Source organism: Anomalospiza imberbis, unplaced genomic scaffold (assembly GCF_031753505.1).
Source record: "Anomalospiza imberbis isolate Cuckoo-Finch-1a 21T00152 unplaced genomic scaffold, ASM3175350v1 scaffold_113, whole genome shotgun sequence".
NCBI lineage: Eukaryota > Metazoa > Chordata > Aves > Passeriformes > Viduidae > Anomalospiza > Anomalospiza imberbis.
In genome coordinates, this window is record NW_027099521.1 from 170319 (window position 1) to 191715 (window position 21397).

Below are 21397 nucleotides of genomic sequence, written 5' to 3' on the forward strand. Positions count from 1 at the left end.
TTTCATCCTATAACCCACCTAACTAAATTCTTTCAGTCCAGTAGGCAAATTACCAGAAGTCCATATGATAAAAGCAAGGCTACTGTTTCTTCCTCAAATATAACTAATATGTCCATCTCCTCACTTGCCTACTTTAAGTATTCTCATGAATATTCACAGCAGAGTTTCCCCCTCAGAATGTTCTGGAGAAAGAAAAAAAGAGGAACGACCAGCTTAAAAAAATCTATATCTAATGACCTACTGCAACCTGGAATCTTTAATTGGCTGTAAGGTGATTAACTGTGTATGCACAGCCTAAAAGGCAAAAACCAAAGTTTGTGGACTGGCCTGCAGTAAGGAGGCTTGAACTGGCAACCTGACAGAAGCTTAAGAGATTCACCTAATTTACATATATATTCGGATTTTTTGCTTTTCAGGGGGGCAGAGGGAGGGACAGGGTACATCATAAATAAGCCCAGTTTCCTTACCACAGCAATAGAAGCACTTTGTTAGCTGATTTCATCAGCAGTATAAACCTGCACCTAATTGTTTCTCTCTGCACCCTGGGCTTAAAGGAAATAAGTTAGCTGATGGGTTAATTCAGGAGAATTAACTCCCATAAACACAAAGAACAGTTGGGTTGGAAGGGACTTTAAGGATCACCTGGTTTCATACCATGCTTGCCACCCTGTTCCCTTCACAGTCTCCACTTCCCTTCAGCCTGTCTCAACTCCTTCATGGGTTAAAGTGGAGGGCACTAAAATTTTTTATAGGGCTGGGTGGAATAAAAAAAGCCCACAGTGCTCTCCAGAATCACTAGAAGAAGTCAGAGCCTGCTGTGCTGACTCTGCCACCAAGCTTTTTCCATCAGCCTCAGGAGCCCCACCTCACATCCTTTTATCACTACTTTCCATTTCCTTACCTCAGCAATTGTGTCAGATGTGAGCAAGGGATATGTGGTGGTCACACTATCTCAGCTCATCAGTCCACCACTAATGCCTTCCTGTGTAAAGACATCCCTTGGTTACATAATATATCCTTGACACCATTTCTGTTTACATTAAATTAAAATTAATCAGCCAGGCGCTTGCCACAGCAATCCATGTAATTTAGCTTGGCAGATTGATATTATCAGTGACTCAGTAACATTAGCTTTGTAGGGTTAGGATCTCCTGGGGACTCCTTCCACGAGAGGAGTGCAGGTGTTGTAGTCATAAAACATTATGCTCCCTCCTAAGCATCTGTATGACAGCCTCTTCCAAGGACAGCAGAGAAAACTGCAACGGCAGCTCAAACCTGATTTATTAGTGTGGGCATCACAGGTACACAAGTCCTTAAGCTATCAACTCACCCTCCAGCAAGAAATCCTACAGTTCATTAACCCTTTCAGTAGGTGTCCCAGTGCAGGTCTGCCTACTGTCAGACATCAGACTGAGTCACATCAGGGAGGCTTTAATCAAGTTGGCCTTTTCCTTACTTATTCTGCCCCCAAGATGTTCAGTTCTTCAGACTTTTGATGCAAATTATTCCCAGGTGTTTACTAGCATTTTAGTTCCTAACTACTGTAGGAGCAACCCTGCTTTGCTGTTGTCAGATCAGTTGCCCACGCTGAGCTGCTGGGTATCAGCTGGCAAGGGCAGACCACAACATCTTCTGGTGACCTGCTTATTTACTAGAAAGAAATATCTGTAAACATCCCTGAACCCATGCCAGAGTGTTCAGATAAACCATTTTGGGACAAAACTAAACAAAAAAGACACCAATGCATGAAAAGAAACTCTTTAGAAACTAGGTTTTCGGTCTCTGCTGCTGTCTTAAAGATTGGCATGGTCATTTCAAAGCCTGTTAAGGATAGCATCAGAACAGTCAGGACAAACAGTGACAGTCTTTGCACCCAGACAAGCAGATTGTCCCAGCCAGAGGAAAGGCTGCCTAAAGGTACAGCTTCTGCCAGAAGAGAGAGCAGCTGTTGCACTGGAAACAGAATCAACTTCAGCATTAGATTACAACCAATGTGACAGGGTTTTGTTTTCCCTTTACATTCTCTGTTAGCCAAAGAACATTTCTGTGCTTAGGTTTCATCCCATCTAAAGGCAGGCTATTAACCAGGATGGTTTCCCAGGAAAAGGGCAAAACACACATACAAACAAACAACACTTTTTTTTTCAAAAAAAAGAACCTTTTTCCTACTACTATTTTCAGTGCAGTGAATAACCCAAGCCAACCTATACATTAATAATTTTCCTATAGACAGATATGCTTCACTCTTGACCTGCAATTGCTAACTTGTCTAGACACTTGTGCACATGTGTACATGCATTCAAAAACATTTATATAAATCTATACTTGTGTGTGAAAAAAGACTTGTTAAATCAATACAAACCCCACCGACATTCCTCCTTTCCATGTTCATGGAAAAAAAATTAATTTGCCCATCTGAAACAATTCATTTCCCTGCCAGCACTGCAGTGATAATATTTTTTTTTTTTTTGTAGTTTTAAAGATAAAACTTTTTTTTCTGGTGTGGAGAGATTTAGAACAATTTGTTGAAACCTTAATTAACTTGAGAAACCATGGGAGTTGCCAGACAAAAAAACTACTCTTGTTAGAAAAAGCCAGGAAAATATGAATACTTTCTTCCAGCTTGGAAGTCTGCTGCTTCATTCTTTAATTAGTCATATTGCTGAAGGTTGGATTACTCATGGAATTACCTAAAAGGTGTCATAAAAAAGATTTGCAATTTTACTACTGAAGTTACACATAGGTTCTAAGATTTGAAGAACCTGACATTCATATCCATATATTATGATGCTGAGGAAAACTCGAGACAATACCTGCTACCTTTAAAAGGCTCCTATACCTGAAAAAGGAGGGAAAAAGATTGTTAAATTATGCTAAACCTAGCCAAAGAAGAAGGATGTTGAAAGTGAATTTTCAGTAAGATCTGAAGATGAGAGAAAAGGGCCAAACTCTGTGCTTATGAAGAACAAGCGGTTCACAGTCATTATTAGGCAGCAAAAAATCCAGGGATTTCACAAAGATCTGATTCAATCACATTCAGTGGAAGTGCAGTGTTTTCACTGCTGCCTTTGCCACTCTGAGTACACAGGTGGCTACAGGGGAACAGGCTGAGGCTGCACTCTGACCTGAGATCTGTTTAAAATCTTCCCCAGTTTTGTTATTGTTACAACTGGACCCAGCCAGTCTGTTAACTGTGCTACTGAAATAAGGGTTTAGAGAAACAGAATCAAATCAAGCATGGGATATAAATCACTCTGCTTAAAAGCAAGTGCCTTTATTCTCACTGTTAGAGTCCTAGATCAACTCAGCAGATCTTTCAGACCCCCAGCAGGAATGGGCACAGCCACTTTTTGTGTGGTTTCATCGTAACACGCACAGGATTTCAGTAGATCATCCGTAAACCTGAGCTGCCGAGAAAGAACCAAATGTGTCAATGCACAGTGCAGTGCCCAGGAAAGGTCAAAACGAGGGACCAAGGGCAGTGTGGACCATCAGCCATCATGAACCATGCTGAGAACACTTTCTTTGCTTCTAGAGTACCTGCACCATGTTGGTCTTTCTTAGCCACAATAAGAAGAGATCAGAGGGATGAACATTAAAGTGCCCCCTTCTTTAGGAGTTCCAGCATTCTCTCAAGTATTTTCCTACAGCAATTATCAAGACAGCATCCTCTGCTGTCATGTTTTATTATGGCTCTAAATCTGCATTCCAAAACCAAACTGCTAGTACCAACAAGATCTCTGTGTGAGTGGCTGTGGGGGCGTGAGAGTTAAGGAATGGCAACAGAACCACCCAAAAAGAAAAGCTTTCCATTCTCCAGTCCCAACCTACCCACCACTGACTGTACCTTGTAAAAGCAATATAAACCAGTAAACTCAGTACCAGCAGGCCACACTCCTGTAAAATACTAAAATAGCAATGCTGCAAGTACTACAGACTAGAAGAGGATGTGAAACTGCCAACAAACTGCATTTAAGCTGGAAGAGAAGAGACTTGTGTTTGTCCTTATTACTGTGAGGGAGAAAAAAATAACATATTCAATGTAGCACATCCAGAGCAACTCCATTTTATCATCTCAGGCTTCATCTTTGCAGCCAAAGAAGGATTTCTGCTGATTGATTGAAAGCATTACCTAGAGTTTGTGCTATACTTTATTTATTTATTTGCAAGGAAGGAGTCTCAGCACTCATTAGGTCTTTATTCCATTGACCTGTCTTATCAAGGCTTTTGAAGTGCTATAAAACAGGCTAATCAGGTGAGCAACATTTATATTCATGGCCAGAGTGGCTACAAATGAATTGATCAGGTCCAAGGAAGCTTTCAATGGACGAGGTTTGAGGTTTTGCAGCCCAACACTCCGAGATGCTGAGGCTCTTCTAAACGTTACCTTAGGGATAATAACTGGGAACCTCCCTGTGTGAAAATGAACTGCTCAGCAAGTTTGGTTTTCCCCAGAGAGGGTGGCAAACTTTGAAGAGCATGATTCCAGTATCATGGAACTGGTACATCTCTAACCCACGGATGGGAGGAGCAAATTTGTGTTTACAATAATGACAGGAGAGTCACTACAGCCACTGGGCACACCTGCAAGGACAAGGCTGACCAGCTTCAGACACGTTGTGGTATTTAGAAACATGTCCCTAAGAACACAGTGCAACTGCAAGAGCAGGACAGAGCAAAGGCACCGTGCATGTCCAGCTGCCAGCTTGGATGGAACACGTCCAAAAAGGCATGGCAGTACTTCACTTGGTGTTTCCTTCCAGTACCCTGCAGTGTAAGGACAGCCAGCAGAATTTTTAAATTTTTATTTACAAAATAACGGCATCATTTTTTCATCCAGTGCTGAACCAAGCCATCTTGTGCTGTGCTTCAGGAATTGTTACCTTTCAGATCAGATGTGAAGCCAAGCCAATGCCCTAATCCCAAGAAGCATTAAAGACCACTCCTACTGCATTTTTTCATTAATGGTAATCCTGATGCCCTGGCCATATTCCCACCGAGATCATTGCTATTTACCTCTGCAAATTCCTCCCTTTGTTTCTACAGGGCCTAAGCAGACAAAAATCATCCCTATGTAACAGCACCAGCATGTTTATTCTGTTCTTCCCCCAGGTTCTCTGCTTGCTGTATTGGGAACATGGTGCACTCCTGTCTCTTTTAGCAGCAGCATTACCCTGTGTCATTTCAGCAGGGGATGGTGCAATGCCACATGCAGAGTGGAAAGAGGGCTTTTGTCAACACTAGACTGAATATCCTCCAGGTGCTAAGAATTTCCTGAGTAAGCTGAAGCAAACACACATTAGTCAATGTTAAGTTCAAATCTCCCCAAGCACAAGAAGGAAAAAAACCCAAGCCTGAGACCAATGTGACTTTTACCAGAGAGAGTACGGAAGACAAATGCTTGGTGAGGAGTGAGTGGCACTCGAGTGTGCAGACACCACACTGCACCACCCAGGACTCTGGCACCCAACCCCAGCTTCAAGGTTCAGGGAGATGGTACACTTGCATCTTCCGTCCTTCAGCCTCATTTTTAATGGCAATTATTTTATGTACAGGTAGGTTGTTATTCACTAAGGCGGAATTCATCTCTTGGAAATTAAGCTAAACTTCAGGAATGAAACCTGGTCATGTTGACATGACCAGGAAATTGGTGAGGCACTCCTAGAGGGAAAAGTCTTTACAGAAACATTTAAGACATTTCCTGGCTCACCCTTTGCAAGTTGCATCACCTCTTAGCAGGAGCTCAGGCAGTAGTTTTTACAGTACAGACGTTTTTTCTTCCCTACTTTTAAACACAGAAGAGGTGTTTTACTTTAAAAAGGTATTTGTCCAGAGCAAGTGTAGCAGAGATTAATCTCTGCATTCTTCAGAGCTGGCAGCACAGTCCCTCCCACAAACATGAGAGATGTGGGAACTATTTAAAGGAACGCTCAGCCAGCTGCATGCAGCACACTGCATGAAACAATATTCCAATCATTAAATACACCCCATGGAACATCCTTTCCTTGACATTACTGTTTAATGGCACAAGGTAATAGCCATCAAGTTACTGTATGAAATCCCAAAATATTCAAAACAGAGGGAAGGGACAAGGGGGTAAACCTATTAACTGTGGCCTGTTAATGGGGTGTTGGCTTCTGCTCAGGTTCCAATAATCCATGGGCACAGGGGGTTCACTTTTTACCCCCTTAAGCTGGCATAGGCCAGAGGGACCATGCCCTCCTTCATGGGTCACCAGGCTGCAGGTGCCAAATACTTTTTATTTTCTGGGCAAGCAGCAGGTCTCGAATCTGCACATGGCATACTCAAGACTGCTCAATGCATATTAAAGTACCTTCTTTTTGCAACCTCATCTCTCCCTTAGGCAAAGCATGGACAATTTTAAGGAGCAATTTTCAGATTTTTTCTCTCACTGCTGAGCTAGCACAGCCAATAGATCATCACTCCCATTTTCCTCCTTCCATCATGGCTTGTCAGTCACAATTAGAACCATTGCTCAGCTCCTGGATTGCTGCCTATGAACAAAGGCAACTTTGAAAAACAAAAAAAAGTCAACTTCAAACCATCTGATCTCTGCTTTCATCCCTAGCCAACAGCAAACAACACTAAAACACAACAAATCCAGATGTTCATGCATTCAACAGAAATGATCAGAACATGTCACTGTCCTAATCCAAGCATTAAAAATGCAACAATCAAAATGAGGTATTAACAAGGGACAAAAGGATTTAGAGAGTACCCAGTGGCGTTCCTATCATTACCCAGAAATTATTTTTACAGTTACTGTGCTTTTTGAAAGTTTTGTAACAGATCATTAATTTGACACAGAGCAGAAACTTCCCAAAAACAGTCCTAGTTTTTGAGCGGCACTAATCCAGCTGTACAATTTGTCAAAATTTTATCCAAATTTATGAAAACAAATTCTTTACTATATTCCAGAAGATGAAAAACACTCTGCAGATGGAATGCTGGATATAATTCAGTCAGTAAAGACAGTCATGTTCATCAGAAATCAAAGGTATTAAATGAGGTTCAGCTTTGCACAGGATGTGCAGAAAAACATCACCTGCCTCATGGGAATTGTGTAGCTAACGCTCCACCCAAAAACACTTATAATTTGAACACAACATGACAACTTGCTTTTCATCACTTCCCACGAGCCTTCTGGCTGATGAGACTCCCCAGGATTTGCAGCAGAGACTGATGGTAATACCTGGCCATGGCTTAAGGTTGGCATTGGAGAGACACGTTGTAGTTTAACTTCTGTTTTAGAAAGAACATCCAAAGCTGGACTAGAGCTACTAGAACCTAACTTCTTAAACCAAAGCAGGACAAAGCTCTACTCATGGTGCTCACACTGTGTCTGTGTTTCCACAGCAGGGGCATTAAATTCAGCAGTTGGTTCTGGTGGATGTTGGGTATAAGGTCACAATTCAAGATTCAGCCCGTAGGTTGCTGTTCTCCTTCCCCTTCATCCTCACCAAAACTAGTTCATCCAGGTCTTAGACATGGTCTCCCAGTTCAGAGAAAAATTTAGGAAAGAAACTGTCAGGAAAAGATTTTCCTCCTATCCCAACAAACTGGTACTAACACCTGAGGGATATAAAACCCATGACCACACATTAATGATAACCAGCACATCTACAAATTCAAGATTGCAAATATTTACTATCTCATTTCAAAATAAGGAGAGCACCCAAACAATGCCAAGGGAAAAGGGAAAGGAAACCCTTCCACAAGCTCCCTGAGAGCAATTGGTGTCACAAGGACTAAAATGTTGGGAAAACTTCTGTGTTGATGGGAAAACAACATCAGAGGTCAGAGATGCTCTGTATGCATGTCACTACCTGCAACACCATTTCGCTGCAGCTGACATGTCTACAGAAAGGATTTCCAGCTGCCGATGTTTACTGAGCTAAAAAAGGTCAAAGAAATAGAAGTGACCTTTTCATGTGGGCCTGCTGGGTAAACATGAGGCATTGCTAGGCTTGAAAATGGATTAAAGGGGGCAGAAGGGGAGAAAAGCTCTTGAAAGAGCCTCCATGGATAACATCCAGCAGTGCTTCCCTGCTCCATCTAGTGAGATCTCAGCAGTCATATGGGCTTCACTTTGTTGCATTTTCAGAGTAGGGGCTTTTGGCCAAGTGTCACATCTGACAGCATATAAAGACTGGAAAGCTCTCCTGCTCAGTCACCTAGGGAGGCAGACCCAAATGAGGCTGCAGGTGCACCCTGTGCTTTACTGCTATCACCACTTGAGAGACACAGAAACAATTGCATGAAATCTTGATTTCCCCATGGTCCTTCATTTAGGGAAAAGGCAGCACTTTGTCTCTTTAGGCCAGGGACAGAAGCTGCCTTAGCTTTGCACAGCCAGTATTTCAGCAGTGGTCTCCTCTCACACCCCAGCTCTTCAGCAGTAAGAGCTAGCCAGGCCCTCGCTCTCACTTCAACACACAGCACCACCTTATCTCTTCTGTCACTGCTACTAAGACCTCTTTAAAAAGTGTCAATAGAACAGGATTGCAAAGAGCTCTATTTACCAGACACACTGAACATGCATGATCCAACATCAGCATGCTGCTTCAGCAGCATGCACAGGAAACACTGAGCAACTGCAAAAAGCTCAAATTACATGAATGCAAGCTTAGTCCAACCCTCAGTATTTTTAAAAAAATCTCAGACCAAGAGCTGACATCCAGTTTTCAAGAAACAAGTATTCACAATGTTAAAGACTGCATGCAGGATGAGAGCAACTGCAGGGCTTTGTCCTCCTTTGGAGATCCTGACAGCAGTGAGATACTGGGGAAAAGCACAGCACCAGGACAGCCTGGTTTTTGGATACAAGACAGTGTTCCTCTGTGGTTTCAGATCTTGTCTCACTGCTTCCAGACTGTGGAGGACATGCATAGAGTAGAATTGAGGTCCTTACAGAAACCCAGAAACAGCAATAACTCCTGTGAAGGGGCAGGTTCAGTGCTGAGCAAACACAAACCCTGCACTTTTGAAACCATAGTGAAATTTGTAGAAGCACAACTACTCAACTTGCTCTGGTCATATCAGCACGAAGCCGCTCTTGTGAAGTCATGAATAAAAATGGACAGCAGCCAACAATATGAAAGCTTCCTAATTCCTTGGTTTTTAATATAGCAAAGCATTGTCTCAAAAAGCATATTTGTCCTAAATGTAGCATTCTTCCATATCATGTTAAAATTCAACATTTTGGTGACTTAAAAGCCTGCTGAGGCAAGTGACTATCACCATGTGAAATGGATATGAAAATAAACAAGCAGGAAAAGAAATACAGCCTGACCAGTATCACATTTAGAACAGTCCTGCCATTTGAAGAGAACGTGTCATTTCACAAGCCAGAGCAGTATTTCCCTTTGTGTGCATTCTTTTTTGTATTTTACTTTTTTTCCTAGAATATTCAAGTGCATCTTTAATGTATTATTCAAACAGAAGCCATGATTAATTAATCAAAACTCCGTTGTATAGGGAGAAGAAAACTGGGCTCTTGTGCAACACCCGGCCAGATGCTCCAACTTAAAGGGAATCATAAGGGAGGATGTGTCAGCAGAAGTGCTTAATTATGCAGTAAAAAACAATGGAATTTCAGAGACAGCTTTTAGGGTTTTAGCAGCATCTCTTTTCAGTGCTTCTCTTCACCATACATAAACCATGTGCCCCTGTGCATATCCCATCTACCAGAGACACTGCAAAGAGTCTTGATCCAATCTCACGGAAACCGGCTCACACGGAACCACGAGCAGCTGGATTCAAAACTGACCAATGTCTCTAAAATATGCTGCTTTAAATGACAAGTGTCCCTTGTGAGAAGCTCAGTACTTCTTAGGTAAGGAAGATGGTCTGTGTACCAAACCAGGAATCAAATCCGGAGTTAAGAAGGCTCTTCTCTGCTTTTGGCTTTGTTGAGCTGTATAAGCCTGCTCAGTTCTTGGTGCTTCTCTGTCCTTTCCCACACTGCATCTTCTTAAAGCTGAGTATTCAGCCCGCAAAAAAAAAAGGAATTTAGAATTGTTTCAAATGCTTTAAATCATCCCAATCTATTATCCTAATCCCGTCTAGGATGGGTTTGAGCAGGGCTGTTTCAAAAAGGGAACAAATTTCTTTTCAGGTTTGTCATGGGCAGGAGAGGAATCAAAACCTGCAGTACCTACAAAGAAAATGCAAACTGAGTATTAAGAGAAAAGTTCCTGACAGCAATAGCAATGATGTGTGAGAACAGGTTCCTGAAATTTTCTATTCTCAGTAGCCCAGACCTTCTGAAGCATAGGCTGGATACATTTCTCTCCAAAATAGTTCAGGTTGAGTTGCTCTTGCCACAGGGAAGAAATCAGCAATAGAAGCTCTCATGATGTCTTCCAGCTCTACTTTTCTACAATTCCACATTTTTTTAATACCAGAAATTTAAAAGTTTCAAATTAGCACATCTTCTTCAAAGGACTGAGCTCTTCACTGTTTCCATTCATCAAAATATTTGTATTTGTCCTAATTCAACTATACATAAGAAATAGGTTCATCTTTTTTTTTTTAGTGTTTTGCCCAACATAACATTTTTGCCTCTGGTTATTACACCAAATCAGAAGCTACAGGAAAACATCAGCCCAAATAACTGATTTTTTTCCCCTGTCATTTAAAGCACAAAGTAAGGTTTTAAGAGAATAAAAATAATGTAGCAAAAATATGGAAATAACTATTCACTACTCATCAGTCCTGGAGCTCATAGACTACCAATTTTGTTTCCAACCAGTGTTATTTCTCTTGAGAATCACTATCTGAAGCCCATAAGCCAGAAAAAAAAAATAAACAAAAAAACCCCAAAAAACCCCAAAAAAACCCAAAAAACTCACCCAAAAAACCATAAAACAAGACAAAAAAAACCCCAAAACAAAAAAAAGACCAGCTAGATGTAGATATACAGTACACATGCATACAAAATCTCAAGGCAGAAAATGTGTCGTTTTGAAGATTCATATTTACTCACAATTCTTTATTGTCCCCTCAACTCCATATTTCTTTCCCTATCCTACTGCATCCTTCTCAAGGTCACACTTTTCCACTTTCACAATCACATGCATTATCAAACTGCAATGTCATGACATGGTAAGGATGCAGACAGCAATGGCAGCAGACTCAAGAAGAGTTATCCACGAGGAAGAGTCCACCACAGCAATTCTTCCTCAGCCACACAGTTAAACTTTCTGATTTGACTACCTAAACAGGCAATATGGGTTTTGCTTTTCCCAAGAAAACATATACCAGTATGCAGAACACAACCACCAAAAATTCAATACAAAATTAATTACTCAAAAATATGCAATATGAGCAAAGACAAGTGCTTGCTGGATACTTCTCCTAGGTGAGAAGTAACTGGCAGATGCACCTGTCCATCCTGAATTTAAAGAAACCGCTCTGCTTAAGCCCCTTAGAACAATCAGTCTGTAAAAAAACTGAAGCCAATTACTCGTTGTTTGTTCTTTTTCTGAAAGCTGACAATTGCTAAGGGCAAAGCTCCATGATACACAGGTATCTGAACCCACTCTGCTTCAATTAGCCATTATGTCCAAATGGCCTCAGGTGAAACCAAGGGGCCTGAGGAGGCCCCTGGAAGGCAGGTAGCCCTTCTGCACAACTCTTGAGCTAATTAGCCCTTTCAAGAAACAGGAATAATTAGTGTAATTTGAGTCCCTTGCTACAAAGGGCACATTCCCTGCAGGTCCCTCTGCCTGGTGCTGCAGCAGGCAGACCTTGAAAGCTGGACAGCTGTGCTTCTGCCAGAGCTGTGTCTATAACATATTGATGCTAGCAAATCCTTCTCAAAAATTGATTCCCATGCTTACTTCTACTCCTTCTCCATTTTGTTGTTAAAGATTAATTTTTTCAGATCTATGTCCCTGGGGCTGTGGCTAGTTTCATTTTTAGCACTTACATTCACATGAATGATACAAAATGGGTTGTTAATGGGTATACTATGGTGCAAAATGGGTTTGTTACATCATCTTTCTTTGATCAGTAATAGTTTATACTAGTTATGACAAAAGATAACCTACAGGTTTCCCTATCACCTGATTTTTTTTTCATCTCACTGAATCAGAAATAACTGGGGAGCAGATGCCAGCAAGACTGGTCCTGTCATTGGTTGGGAACACTAATGTATCTTAATCCAGCTGGCCTAAACTCTTCCATTTTTTAGAAGTTGGGCATCTCCCTTCAATATCTCCCCTGAACTCCCCTAGAGATACAAGTCCAATCAAGTGTGTGTATGATTGTGCCCTTTCTTCCAAGCATCCTCTCTGCTGCCAAAAACATTGTGCACCATTAGCATCAGAGTCCAGACAACCCTCAAACTAATAAGGACAGTCCCAAGAAGCAGCTTGAGCTGATTTCCTTTGCCCTAGTCACTATGTACAGCTCTTTTTACATTTGCTCCACCATTCTGTGAGGTGTATGACCAGGAGGTATCTGTCTCACTCCACTTTGTGAGCAGCTCAGGAAGGAAAAAAAAAACAACTCACCAACATGTTTTCCCATTTCCAATAGAGCAGAGCAGTTAAAAAGAATCAGCAATTAGCCATTATAAACCCAAGCCTTGCTTTCCACATTTGCACATCAAATGTGGTGATGAAGATGGTCAGAGTAACAATAAGACAGAGTGGCAGTGCTACAGATGCCCTGAGGAATTCAGTCCATGTTTGGCATCCTCTAAGGGAGATGAAAAAAAATCAACTCTTGCTTTTTTCTTCACTGGCAATGGAACAAAGCTATTTAATTTTAGAACAAGAGCCATCTCATGTCTTTCTTCTAAGGACAAGCAAAGGAAGGTTGGAAAACCACAAATCCACAGGCAAAGCCATGGCTGTGTCACTGCTCATCACCAAGGAGTGGGGACAGGTGACAGGTCTGGAGTTGAATCCACCTCCACCATGCCAGATATATCCCCAGTGTGATGGCACTCTCAGGCTTGCTCCCTTGGCCAACATGATCCTAAAACTGCCAGAACAGTCAGCCAGGGGGGAGCTTTGCTCTGGTGCACCCTTGTCTTACTGCACACACATCAGTCAGTGAGGAATGACTTTGCACTTGAGTTCAGATTCCTGTTGAAACTCCTGCTTTGGACACAAACCCATGTAACTGTCTCCAGATGCAAGGGTCACAGCTGTACAGTCATGCTGCCAGATGTCTACCATGGCCAGTTACCAAACACTGATTGATTCTCTTCATTCAAGTGCCAGATCCCTCCTATTACAGCTCCTCTCCCCCTTGATGCCTTGCATCACAGCCAGCAGACTATCCTTCATCCTGAGGATCTAGGGTGCTCTTTGCCAGCTGCATCCAATCTTGCATCTATTCTTCATCTCCATTGCCACTACCAAATTACTGTGAGATAGCTCTTCATGCAGATGAAGGCTGAATGTTAATTAATAGTGTTAATATCTGCCAATGTGTTTCCTTATCATCTCCACCAAGCTCTTTTACCAAGACATAATCAGCCTGTTTTACTTCTATCCTGGCTCTTATCCTCTGTCTGCATCTCTTGTTACCAGCCAGTCCTTCTACATCAGGTAAGTCCAAAATCTCCAATAGAACAAAACCAACATTCTTTCTCAAAAAGATCATGTTTCTCTCTTTGCATGAAATCAATCCAGCTATCTGCATCTAAAAGAGTGAAATATTCTTTTCCTTCTAGAGTGACTTTTTAGCCAGTCCTGGATCTTAAACCACTATTAAAACCTATTATTTGGATTGTACTGCCCCAATGCACAAACCTTACCTTCTCCCACATTTCCCCCTGCCTGCTCTTTCATTTCTCTAGGCCATGTCCCAAAAACTTAGCTTTCTAACACAATCATAATATTCTTCTCCAACAGCAACTTCCATTTGCTGCCCCATTCCTATATTTTCCAATCAACATCTCAGCACACAGTTTTCCAGCCTTATCCCCTCCCAGTTTTACTAGGTCTTCTCTCATTCTCCACTTCACATTGCCCCACAAAGAGAAAAGCTTCCTACCTGGTTAGAGCACATTTCTACCCCAGTACTGGTTCTTCAGTGGTAGAAAACATTTCAGACCACAGTAGATTTTCTTTCAATTGAGATAGCTCAACATCAGCTTCTCAAAGCTTACCAACAACCAAGGCTCAGCTTCTCTGCTGCAAGAAACTCAGCAAACTACTTAAAGCTTCACAAACTTCTGCAAAAGACCCTCAGCTCTCTACACATCCCTCATATCCCTTCCTGGTCATTAATCACTCCTTCCACCTGAGAGGGCAGGAAATTGCAGACAGATGGGTCCCTTTCAAGGGCCTCTTGACACCCTGAGAGCTTCCCGCATCTTCCTTCAAATTGCCTTCTTCTGCTTCTCCCCATACCCTAAAATCAATGCTCATCTCCTGTGTTTGTGCCCATCTGTATCTTCTTCAACCTTTTTTTCTTCCTTTCAAAGGTTAATTGTCTAAATCACAAAAACCTTTACTTGGCTGAATGGAGTGATCGCATCCTCAATGGATCTGTAAACCCCGTGTTTCTGCTGCTCCTTATCGCCTGTTCACACATTTAAAACAGCAGCAAACCTCCACCCTACCTCCTCCCTGAGCGGGGCCACTGCAATTCCGTTATCTGACTCCTACATAAAGCACTCCAGAGCATTCCTTGAGACACCTTCTGCCTCCCAGGTCATGGCTGAAACAGTTCTTTAAACCAGGAATCAAACATTTCTCTTTAAAGCATTTCAGTGCTTGATAGAGAAACATCGTACATCGATTGCAATTAACAGGGAGGAGACATCTCCTTGCTCCACACGAAAACGTTGTCAGCCATTAACACCTTCAGGAGGCTCTGCTTGAGTGGAAATAGTGCACCTTGGGATCTCGGCTATCAATCTGCTCAGCAGGGGAAGGGATCAGAGTGGTGAAAAAACAGCTATTTGGGCCTTCAAAACAGTTTCTCTTGCAAGTCATTCTCCCCTTGAGTTTCTGTTCTAGTTAACAAATGGTGAAGCTGCCACACTTCTGAATTTCCACAGAGCTATCCTCAGTAAAAGCTAAGACCGTTTCAGGAACAAAAAGCAGTATCTGATATTCAAGTTCCCTTCACCGTACCTTTACAGCAGCCAATGAAGATCATCTTATGGCAAAATATTGCCAAGATTAATTTTAAAACCACTTTCCTAGCTACATTCTCCATCTAAATGTGTCAGAAGCCAGCATTTCTGTTCTGAGGAATTCAGACAGGCTTGGTTTCAGTCCCATGAGGGAAAGACAAGATCATTAAATTTCCCATGAGTTTCAGTAAATATTTTTCACCTGATAGTCAATAATACTAAAGCATTTCCTCTCTATAATGTCAGAACATTAAACATTAATTTCAAACATATAGAGAGATGTCACTTTGGACACTTCAATGATTATCAGTGATAAAATCCCCATAATTGGTTCTGAAAGGAAAACATTTGTGCCTTTGAGGCACACTTGCCTCCCTGCAGCACCTTCAGTACCCCAAGAACCTCAGCAAAAATCCTACGGTAATGCCCTCCATGCAACTGAGGAGACTCAGCAAAGAGGAGAGACATGGAACCCAAATCTCTCCAGGACAGAAAAATACCACTTTGAACAGACAGGGCCCAGGAATACACAGGGCCCATTACCAGAAGTGAGGGTCAAAGAGGACAGAGGAACAAGGAACTTTTACACTTCTTGTTCTACATTTGGTATAGAATATGTGTCCACCATGTTGTCATTATCTTGGTGCCAAAGCAAGTCAGTTGGCAAGGTTTCTCATCACAGCCTTTGACACTGTCAGAATGCAGACAATTTTGGTTGATATTTTAGTGTAGAAAATGTCACTGAAAATGACATATCTCCAAGAAACTTTCTGATTTTGACTAACTGTATTTTCTAACAGAAAATTCTTCTGACAACTTTCTTCCCCCTGACAACTTTCTTTCCCCAAGTGGCTCTAATATTAGTATTTCATGACTTATGTGTCTCAGTAGTGTTTTCAGTTTATTGACGTCATCTGTCCTGTGTAAACTCAACACAGAGGGTGAATATTTATGTGTCATCCATCTTCTTCTGTCCTTATTGCACTACTGCATTCATTCCCCATCCTTCATTATACCATGTATTGCTACAATGAAATATTTTCATCTCCTAGCAGCTGCTACTGCATCATGTATTTCTGGATCATCCGAGTAGCTTGTTAGCAGGAAAATTTACTAATGAGTTAAAATTTAATTTGTCTTGTGTCATCCCAGTTCAGACATCAACTACACAATACCATATATTTAAGCAGAAACCCAAAATTACAGACATCTCTTCTCTTCTTTGAACTCTCTCCAGCAACAATCTCCACATATGTCCTTAATTTAACAAAATGATCTCTATATGAAGGATTAAGAGCAGATTTCCTGAGTGACATTTTATAATGAGATGCTGATTCTTTTGTACAATATTCTCTGCTCCTCATAAAATTTCTCAAAGGATTTCTTTCCCCTACTTGCTCATAAAGGTTTGTTTCACACCAAAATTCACCTTGCCAAATGCAGGATTTCTCAGAAATTACTCTTTCTGTCCGGCCTTTCAATACCTCAGTGTCAAAAAGGAATAGAGATGGATTCTTCTTCTGCTTGCCTCCAAGCAGTTCTTGGCTTAGATCAATACTGATTTATGTGAGTGGAAAAGGCACAGACTCCACATTTCTCCTCAACTACTTCATCCCGAGAGAGTGCCAGGTGCAATGGAGATAGGAGATATGGGAAGGATAGAGAAAGGCAGGCAATGAAATTTTCTGAACTTCCCCCCTTCTTCCATCTAAATCTCCACCTGTTTCCTCAAGCCCCTGCTCCCCCCTCACCCCACATCAGGGGCACCTCAGCACGGCTGCCCTGAGCATGTGCCCCGCATGGCAGCACAGGGGAGTCCAGAGGCAGCTCCAACAGCCAGTGTGCACTCACAAGAGAACACTCCTCCACTGAGGGACACGATGGGAGGTTAAATTAAGTTCTTACACACCCTCTGAAAGGAAGAAATTACATTTTAGGACACATCCTAAAATATCCTGCTCCTTCTGAAAGTACTTTTCTTTCATGTTCCCCAAGGAGAGAAAGTACAGTACTGAGTAAAAGTGTTATTGTGTTACCAGCACTGAGAATTAGGGATTAAGGGGTCTTACATTAACTGTTGTTTGATTTAAGCCAAAAAAAATTCCAAGTGGCTCAAAAATCATTTTACTGCATCAACTTTTATATGCATTGAAAATTCCAAAATACTTACTTTATCACCCAGTGCTGCCATTTGAATTGGAATCAAGGTCCATTTTCATTTAACACAGAAATGTCAATTAGAGCTGAGAGAGTCATTGATTTTTTTGGTTTGCTGGCCAGGTAGAAAAAAATAATTGAGGAAAAAAAGCACCTTGTGTCAGTCTTAATTTTTTTCCTCCTTGGAAATGCAAACCTGAATGCAGCTTTGCATCTGAATGAACAGGATCCAGTACACACAGCTTTTAAGATAACAGCAGTTACCTAAACAGTTTGAGATGCTGTGCAATTCCCATAAAAACAGTTTGAGATGCTGTGCAATTCCCATACCTGGACATCAGGCAGGACACGTTTCCCACAGGAGGCCCTTACTCTGTGAAGCAGCAGCCAGAAGTAATGCCATCTCAGGTGTCCAGCACACTGAATCAAGGTTTTTGTATCACGGGATCATTTTAAAATGTAGAATATAAGAATCAGAAATCCGTTCCAAAAAATGTTGCCTGATTCAAAACAAAAAATGTTGCATTTAAACTTTCATGATTTGGGCTTGTTGAGGGCTATTTCTCAGGAGCCTTGGAATCAAAGGAAAATGAATATGAACCTACAAAATGCTCTGGCCAAGCTACAATAGCATTTTCCAGAGAAAGAAGTCTTTAATGGGGCAGTTTCATTCCCCTCGCTGGAGCTCTGCACAATGCGAGCGTTGTATTCACTCGGCTGTGGTATGAAAGGCCCAGAGGGTGTGAGATTGTCCAAGGCCAATGCTGGCTTGCAGCCCTTCATACGTAAAGCTGTGTCACAACTCAACAGGTCTCTAACCCCTCCAGAATGAATTAAGGACTTCTGACCTCCTTGCTTCTCCCTCTGGACTGACTTCACTGTGGTCGCCTCATTAGGGAAATACAGACATCTTATCTGAAGTCAGGAGGAAAGGGAGAAACCCATTTTCTATTACAAAGTACCGTATTAGGAAGATGGAAAGCTATAACCTGTCACCCTGATTTTTTAAGATTTTCTAAAGCCTTCTGAGTTTTCATCCTTGTAGAGAACTTTCTCACGCAACTTTCTGTAAACAACCTATTGTTTTACATTCTTTCATAGAGGCGGAGAAATTTGCTGTACTGGTAGTTTGTCCAGTGTCGTTGGAGAGTTGGCATGTTCTCCCTCCAATCCACTGGCACCTTTTGAGAACTATAAATGATTGGAGCCAGAGGAAATAAATTAGTCTCTTCATGGTGACCAAAGATGTGGTGCGTCATTTTTTTTCCCGGTGTCCTCCGGTGACATCTGGGAGCCGCTGGAGCGTACTACAGCTTAGATCGGGTCAGAGTGTGCTCACCCCCCCTCCTCTTTGGCGTTTTGCCTGCTGTGTTAGTGATGGAAACCTCTATGGGTTTCGGGATGGAATCTCTGATGTTGGATCTCTGGAGGGATGTCCTGGAGAGGAAACGTGATTCCGTCTCCTGGAGTGATTTTGAAAGGCTGTTCTTGTGGGCGATGCAGCAGGGGTTCTTTTCCGACCCTAGGGAGGCGCTGTCCCGAGAGATGTGGTCTCAAGTGAGCTGAGCCCAGGGGCTGTTGGCCAAGGCCGAGGCCCAGCGAGCATTTCTCAGCTGGCAGGGCGGCCGGAGAAGGTGGAGGCAGGGGAATAATTCACGCCCTCAGTGTGCTCCCAGTCGCTCCCAGTATTTCCATGTCCGTGCCCCAAGTGCTGCTCACAGCCCTGATCCGTGGGGATGGGAATGTCCCGCTCCCTTGCCAGGGCAGGGTCACACCTGAGCCAGGTGTGCAGGGCAGACCCTTGCCCTGAGCCCCAGCACTGTCCCAGCTGCAGGATCTGCTTCCCACCGGCCTCTTCCTCCTGCGGCCCCGAGCCCAGCTTGGTGCTGAACAAAGGGGCTGGGCCGGGGCCATCCCCCGGCGGGGCTGCACACCCCCCTGCCCCTCCCCAAATTCCCTCTGGGGGAGCAGGAGCTGGGGCTGGAGCCCTGTGGGGAGGGACAAGGGGGTGACAATGGGATGGGGGGTGTCACACACGCTCTGGGGGGACACACACGGCCCCGGGGACCCCCGCATATCTTCTCCAGAGCCAGGACGATGAACCCCACCATGGAGCCACTGACCTCTGGCAGTATCTTGGGGGGTGGGGTCTGGTGGCAGCTTTGGGAGTCTGGGGGAGTCACAACCACCCAAAAACACCCTCCCAGCCCAACAGCCACTCCCAGACTCCTCAAACCACCCCACAGCTCCCAGCCAGGACCCCCCACCACCAACTACTCCCTGCAAGATAAATGACCCCAAGAACCACCAAAACCCGTTTCCATCTCCCCCAGGACCCACCCAAATTCTCTGCAAGACACACAGCCCTGTCAGGGACCCAAATCTCCCTCATAGACCCTGCCAAGCCCCCTCCCAGCACCACAAATGCCCACAGGATTGACAGAAGCCCTTCCCAGTCCCCCCAGGAGCCCCTAAACGCCCACCTCCCATGGCACTGACCAGGAGAGGTTGGTGGACAGGAACATTTACAGCCAGGATCAGCTCGGGCACTTCAGCAGTGATTTGGGCACTTTGGGGGAACATCCCGGATAGGGAGACCCAGGCCAGGCACTGGGACAGACAACTAGAATTCTTGGAGAACAGGCGGGCTCAGGTGGACACCTTTTGCCGGCACACCTATGAGATTGTGGACATTTCCCCTGCCTTTGATAGCTTCAGAACACCCAAATCCTCCCAAATATTCTATTGAACCAACCCCAAATTCACCCCCAAATCCTGGTAAATGGTGCAGCTTTAGATCTCTTTGCTCAATTTCTTTATTTTCACCCCAGTTTTGGTTGTTTAGACAGGGTGAAGAAAGAAATTATTGAAATAAAAAAGACCTCCAAGATCATGCAGCACTGCTGGATGCCACCAGAAGAAATAACTGGACAGAGCGGGTGAGATTTTTTGAGGTGTGAAGTCAAGAGATCACTTCCTCCCAATGAATTTCCAGTTTAGATCAGAGTCCTGATGGATGTTCCTGCCCCTGTGTTCATCCAGGTGCCTATGGGGATCCAGGAGGACGTGGAGACCACCTTCCAGGTGTCTTCTCAGCAGGGATCACTGGGAATGTGGGTCACCAGGGCTCTGACCAAAGTGGGTCCTCCCATGGGGGATGGAGTTGGAGCAGGGCACAAAGCTCTTCCCACAGCTGAGGCATTTGCAGGATTTCCCTTACCGGTGCCTCCGTTGGTGTTGGGTCAAGGTAGAGCTTCTGGAGAAGCTCTTCCCACACTGGGGACACTCGTAGGGCCTCTCCCCAGTGTGGATGCGCTGGTGGGTGACGAGGTGGGACTTTTGTTTGAAGCCCTTCCCACACTTAGGGCAGCGGAAAGGCCTCTCCTCCATGTGAATCCGCTGGTGCCTGAGGAGACTGGAGCTGGTCTGAAACCTCTTCTGACACTCGGGACACTCGTAGGGCCTCTCCCCAGTGTGCATGCCTTGGTGGGTGACGAGGTGGGAGCTGAAGCTGAAGCCCTTCCCACACTCCCCACACTCCTAGGGCCATTCCCTGGTGTGGATCATCTGGTGCTGGATCAGCTGGGAGCTCTGCCTGAAGCTCTTCCCATGCTCCAAGCACTTGTAGGGCTTCTCCCCATGGTGAACCTGCTCATGGCCCACCAGCTCCGAGCTCTGGCTGAAGCTCTGTCCGCCTTCCTGGCACAGGATGCCAGGGCTTTTTGGGCTCCCAGGGTCCCTTCTCTCCTCCTTCTCTGCTTTGGGCTGCAGGGGCTCCAAGGAGTCCCCCCTGCCCCTCTCCAGGCTGTTGAGGGTCCCGCCAATGACGGCGCTCCCCCCTCTCTGGGCTCCCCACTTTGGGCTCCTGGGGGACACAGGGCTCTGCTCCTCCAGGCTGCCTCTGCTGTCAGCTGCCACCGGGACCCCGCAGTGTCCCCCCAAGGGGCCTTTTCCACTCAGCTTTGCAGTTCTTCATTCTCCAAACATCCCCCCAAAAAACCCAACCCAGGGACCCCCCAGGATATCTGGGCCGAGCTCCCCATCCCTGGTCACCCATGGGATGGGGGCTGATGGTCCCAGCGGGGCTGTGAATTCAGGAAGGGCTCGACCTCGTGG

At 44.0% G+C, this 21397-nt stretch overlaps 1 protein-coding gene across 1 annotated transcript in view; it reads right to left on the bottom strand.

The window, feature by feature from the left end:
* The window catches only part of LOC137465822 (zinc finger protein 551-like), a gene marked incomplete at its 5' end in the record, with an annotated part of 47404 nt that extends 26631 nt beyond the window's left edge, over window positions 1-20773 (bottom strand). The window contains 1 exon segment of the mRNA XM_068177848.1: window positions 20557-20773. Within this exon segment, the coding sequence (XP_068033949.1) occupies window positions 20557-20773 (217 nt within the window).
* Between the last annotated feature and the right edge of the window lie 624 nt (window positions 20774-21397).